A 5,838-nucleotide genomic window follows, 5' to 3' on the forward strand; every position below is an offset into this window, starting at 1 on the left:
CAGAGGTGTGAGGGAATGAGCCGGGGGATGAAACACACCACAAAACACACATACCCTTGGGCAGCGCTGGAGCCCCAGACCAGATAGTGAGTGACCCTCCACATGGAGACCTGGAGGCCCTGCCAGCCCACTCCCCAAACAGGAAGAGCCAACACGTTAAAAATAAATGGTCTGTTTATTGTGTGTTCACAAAAATCAAGTCTGGGTGCCACTGGCTAATCCCTCACCCAGAGGTGATGCTGAACAAGGGACATGCACGGTACGAGAGAATTCTCTGAAGGAGCAGGGCTGCGCCCACCTGGAGCCCTAAAGGCAGAGACAAGCAGGGAGGCTCTGGGGGAAGGCCTGCTGCCTCCCTGAGAGGACGAAGCAGGGATCAAAGCACTGATCTGGGCCAGGTTCCCTGGCAGGACGAGGCAGGGGTCAAAGCACTGATCTGGGCCAGGCCTGGCCCAGCTGGAACCCATAGGTAAGCCCCACCCCCCACCCCCAGCCAAACACTAAGGTGGTGGAGCTGGGCCTTCTGAACAGGACTGGCTCAGAGGCCAGGCCCTCAGGGATCCACCCAGAAGGGGTTGCCATCGTCGGCCTGCAGCAAGTAGTAAACAAAGACCAGGAAGGCAGCAAAGATCAGGAACAGAAGCAGTTGGCCCCAGAGCGGGACCTGGCGGTCCTGACTCTGACCGGCTCCCGGGACCTGCTTTTCTGGCCGGATGGCACGGCGGGCGAGCCAGGAAGGTGAGGAATATGACGAGGAGGAGGTGGAGGAGGTGGAGGTGGTGGAGGGGTAACAGGGCAGGCCCACGGTGGCCCTGGAGATGCTGGAGATGGGGCGGTAGTGCGCGATGCTCTGGTAGGTGCTGTCCCTGGCGTACAAGGGGCGTTCCCTGTGACAAGAGAGCGAGCAGGCAAGTAGGCCCAGAGAGCCGGTAGCCAGAACCAGCCCTCATCCCTAGCCCTCCCTACTGAGCACTCTCAACCACTTACCTGTCCTTGCTCTCCTCTTCGGAAGAAGTGAAAAGATCATCCTCGCGCGTCTAGAGGAGACAAGAGAAGGAGACTGGCTGCAAGGTTGGCAGGACCCTGTCACCCAAGTTCAAACTTGCCCGGCCAGCCCACTCTGCTCCCTCCAGACCCTTTCTAGACTCCTGGTCTTTTGTCTAGGGAGCTTTGCCACTTGCTCAGTGACTGTCCTGGCTGTCTTTGAGCCCCAGCACCCTCCCCTTCCTCCCCCAAGCCTCTTAGAGCTCCAACCTAGATCCCAGGCCAGGGTGCACCTTGGACTGAAGTGTGCTCCAGTCAAACAGTTCTGGGGTCGTCTTGCACTGTGGAGCCTACTTTTCCCTGGAGGCCTGTGAGCCCCTGGGAACCTGCAAGGAGCCACCGCTTCCACCCAGCAGTCCGAACCAGATGACCAAACCCAGGTCTCGTCACTTCAGTTTCTATCTGCACCAGAGGTACCTGGGGTGCCTGACAGCCAACTCACCTGATGGCCAAAAGTCTCAGTATTTGAGAGTGAAGCCACGGGCTCCCGAAAGTTCCTGGATGCGCCCACGGACTCAGGCTCCCCGGAAGTCCTGGTGTGCAAATAGCTCTCCTCGTAGTCGTCATTAGAGCCTTGGGGAGAGGAGTGCAGCGGAGGCAGAGCTGGGAACCGTCTCCCCCAACCTGACCCCCATTCCGTGTCTCTGACAACCGTTTCTCTCCTCTAGGGCTGGTGAGGGGCGGTGGGGGTCGAGGTCTCAGGCTCTCCCCGAAACCAGGCTCCATGACAGAGAAGTTAGGTGGCGGCCCGCCCCTCCTCTACCTGCCTTACCCTTGCTTTGGTAAAATAAGGCATCCTCTTTCTTGGGCAGATCGTACTTATCCGAATCCGAAGATGTTGAATCGAAATCTGTGCGATCGAGAGAGAGAAACGGGACCATTTGCCCTCGGACCTCCCCTCCCTCCCGCCAGGTGCCTCCCGGTCGGTCCCACGGCCACACCCTCGCGAGCCGGTCCGCCCCGCTGCCACACCCTCGCGAGCCCGTCCGCCCCGCTGCCACACCCTCGCGAGCCGGGCCGCCCCCCTGCCACACCCTCGCGAGCCGGGCCGCCCCCCTCCCACACCCTCGCGAGCCCGTCCGCCCCGCTGCCACACCCTCGCGAGCCGGGCCGCCCCCCTCCCACACCCTCGCGAGCCGGGCCGCCCTGGTCTCCGGTAGTGGACCGCCGGGGGCCTCACCCGAGAACCTATAGGAGAACGAGGAGGCGGACGAGTTCGAGGGCGAGAGTCTCCGCCTCTGGGTCTCATACTCGAAGATCTTCTTCTCGTAGAGCTTGCGAGTGGAGCCTGGCCAAACACAGGGCGCGGGGCGGATCAGGGCCGCGAGGCCGCGGACGGAGGGAGGCCGCCCGCCCGCCACCCGCGCCGCTCCCCCTCGTACCCACGACGGGCCCGTGCGGGATGTTATACTGGCGCAGCATCGCGACGAGCTCCGCGTCCGACAGAACCGTGTAGTCTTCCATGGCGCGGCCGGCACCGGGACCGCGCGGCGGCGAAGGCCTTGGGGCAGGCCGGCCTGGCAAAGCCGAGCAACAGCTGCCTCAGAGCGCGGCGGGGGAAGGGGCCGCGCGATCACGTCACGGCCTCCGGCACCGCGGGCGCTGGGCAAGCGCGCGCGGCGCCGAGAAGACGCCGCCGGAGCGCAGCCGGCGCAGACCGGTCTGTACGTGGGAGCTAAGCGGCGCGGGGCGGGGCTGGTGAACCAAGAGGCCACAAACGGGTGCGATTGGGCCAGAGGCAGGGGAGGGGCGGGGCCTGCACGTCAGTCAAAGCGGCAGAACGCGGCGGAACTTGGGAGCAGAGCGGGGCGGGACTGGTGAGCAATGACGCCACAAAGGAGCGGGATAGGGCTAGAGGCGGGAGAGGGGCGGAGCCTGCTCGCCTGCCGAAGCGGCTCAGAGTTGTCTGCGCGCCCGGGAAAGGGGCGGGGCTGCCGAGCAAAGACGTCATACGGGGGCGTGTTTGGGCTATGCGTAGGGAGGGGCGGGGCCTGTGAGCAAGCCTAACGGGCGGAAACCGGCCGGGCGGTAGGAGTGGGGCGGGGCTAGCGAGCGACCACGTCATATGCTAGCAAGTTTGGTGTCGGTCTAGACGTGAGAGAAGGACGGAGCCTGTGCACAAGCCGACCAGGTGGACACCGCCCAGGGCCTGGGAACGGGGTGGGCTGAGCGCCCAGGGAGGGGCGGGGTTGGCGAACAGAGACGTCACGCGCGGGCTTGCTCTGATTAAGAGGGGCGAGCCCTGCGCGCAAGCGGAACCGGCGGAAACCGGCCGGGAGGTGAGAGCGGTGCAGGGCCGGCGCGTGCGGGAAGAGGTGCGCGCTCCCGGAGTCACGTGGGGCCGAGGCGCCTGGATCCCGCGCCGAGATCCCTGCATCCCTCCCCGGCTTCAGGGTCTGGATGCCCAGTAAAAGGCCGAGTTCCCCGAGCAGACACTTCAGCAGCGCTTTCCCCGGGACCAGGCTCTCTTCCAAGCTCTCTGCGTGGAGAACGCGAGGGAACGACGGCTGCGCGGGGGCCCAGCCTGCAGGCCGGCCACCTCCCAGGCCCCTGTCCCCGGCCAGCCTGGCGAGTCTGCAGGCCCCTCGCCTCCGCACCTGTGCCGCCTGCTGCCCACCGCCCCCTCCCTGCCTACCTGGGGAGGAAAGGGGGCCCTAGGCCAGGAGGGCAGCGGCAGGCGCTCCCAGCCAGCCCTCTAAGGGGCCAGGTGTGCCAGTGATCACTGGCATAGGACAAGGCGTGATGCGAGTGGGGCGGGAGGGAGCCAGCCCGCCGCACCACATCACCCACCTGGGGGACCGGGCGGGGAGGAGGGGGAGGCTTGCTCTCATGCTGGAATGGCCCCTGAGCTGAGTGCCATCCGGGAGGGGTGGGGGGTAGCCTTCCAGAACCAGAGGGGTCTGCTGGGGGAGGGGGCCTCAAAGAAGACTTGGCAGGCTGTGGGCACTGTGGCACTGCAGGGGTGGCCAAAGGAGAGGGAGGCCAGGGGGAAGTGGGGCCAAGGGGGGCAAACTGGGGCAGGCAGTGGATGTAAGGTGGAGTGTGCGGAGGAGGAGTCAAGGCCTTGGTAGGAAAAGTGCTGTCTCCTGGAGAGCGGGAAGGAGGTGACAGTCATGTTCAAACAAAGCCAGCCTCGTGGAGTGTGGGGCCCACTGGGGGGCCCTCCCTGGAGTGGGTGAGGGAGGCCAGCCCGAGTCTCATAGAGAGGGGGAGAAAAAAGGAGAGCGGGCTCTGGTCAGCTGTGCTGGCCCCAGACCAGTTCTCTAGGGAGGTTTGCTGGGATGGGGAAGAGGTACACACGTGGGGAGTGGCCAGAGGAGAAAGGCCCTGGGTTGACCAAAGGCAAAGACCCTTCCAAAGAGTTGCTGTTGCCCGGTGTTTGAATGGAGGTGCTGCTCTGCTGTGTCTCCCGCAATGTGACAAGAGCTCTGGGCTGGGCAGGAGAGGACGTGGCCATTTGGGCTGTGGGCTGGGCAGAGGCCACCTCATGGAATCTTGAGTTTTGGCAAGATCAGATCCCAGCCCCTCTCAGCCTGTCTGCAATGCTGGCCCCTCTCCCGGAGGCGCTGGTTCTGGCTTCCCTTACAGCCCGCTCAGTCCTCCCCCATGCCACCCCTCCCCATACTGATGCAAGCTGTTTTCCTTATGAGGTCAAGGAATTCTAGGTTTGCCTTCTCCCCAGGGAAGGCCCCCCCCCAGCACCTGCCTCAGCACTCTGCCTTGTATGCCCCCCCCCTTTGCCCCCAGTATAAGGTCCCACCACAGAGGACTCCAGGAAGCTGAACTGTGGATGGTCACCCTGCGCCCACCCAGTGGGCACCTGGAGGCTAAGTCCAGCCCTGTGGCCATGCAGCTCCATCCCAGAGCACCGGACCCTAGGTCAGCCCTTAACCATCCAAGCTAGGATGTCCTCTGCACCTCTGTCCCATAGAGGAGGGAGCGGGGGCCTCGAGTCTGGTGGTTCATTCATGAAACGTTTCCTCAGCCACCATCTAGTACTCCATAGCCCAGCCTCAGAGCTCCCAAGGAGGGGGAACTCGGGGGGCCTCCAGGAGCTGTTCCTGGGAAGGGCGGGCAGAGAAGACGCTGGAACTGAGCCTTGAAAAAGAGGACAAATTTCTCTGGTGGACGATTGGAAAGGAGATTGCAGGCAGAGCTAGCAAAAAACAGCCAGCGCGGTGAGGGTAGTGGGCTATGGAAGGAGCCGATTGTAAGGCAAGAGTAAGAAAAAGGAGTTTCTCCTTTAAGGATGGGGAATGGCTTCTAAGCAGTGCATTGTACAACTTGCAATCCCAGCAAGATCAGATGTTAAAACGGAAAAAAAAAATACCACCATAAATACATTTCTCAGCATCCATATGCAAGGAAACCATTGTTCATTGAGCTACTGAGGTTTTCTTTAAGATGAGGTTTTTTTTTTTAATGTTAAAAGACATGATACTTAACTTTTCAAGAATATTAAAGATCTTTGGGTTTTAACTGGTTTTCAAACGTTTTGAAACATTGCTCCAATGGTTACGAAGGTTGTAAGACAATTATTGTGGAAATTGATGTGTTGAACATTGTCACAATCAATATTAAAACATTGATTGGTTAGGTGACCAAAGGTGTCTGAAGGAAAGTGTGTTCCAACCCTGGAACACATCAGTTCATCGTGATACCGCTGGGATGACTGGTTGCAGGAATGCAGTTGATTCTGGTAGTTTCCCTAAATCTTCAACCCAAACAAGGAGGAAAAAAAAAGTCTTTATTATGATCTTCACCAGGAACAGCTGGTGCTGTACAAACCTTCAT

At 61.3% G+C, this 5,838-nt stretch overlaps 1 protein-coding gene across 1 annotated transcript; it reads right to left on the reverse strand.

Moving 5' to 3' along the window:
• EMD (emerin) lies at positions 1-2,729 on the reverse strand. The gene is made up of 6 exons (XM_004390581.2): positions 2,427-2,729; positions 2,225-2,332; positions 1,817-1,894; positions 1,487-1,617; positions 988-1,037; positions 1-887 (listed from the first exon to the last, which is right to left on the reverse strand). The coding sequence occupies exons 1-6, from the start codon at positions 2,506-2,508 to the stop codon at positions 554-556; spliced, it is 783 nt and encodes a 260-aa protein (XP_004390638.1). The 5' UTR covers positions 2,509-2,729; the 3' UTR covers positions 1-553.
• Positions 2,730-5,838: the final 3,109 nt, after the last annotated feature.

This window comes from Trichechus manatus, unplaced genomic scaffold (genome assembly GCF_000243295.1).
Source record: "Trichechus manatus latirostris isolate Lorelei unplaced genomic scaffold, TriManLat1.0 scaffold00309, whole genome shotgun sequence".
NCBI lineage: Eukaryota > Metazoa > Chordata > Mammalia > Sirenia > Trichechidae > Trichechus > Trichechus manatus.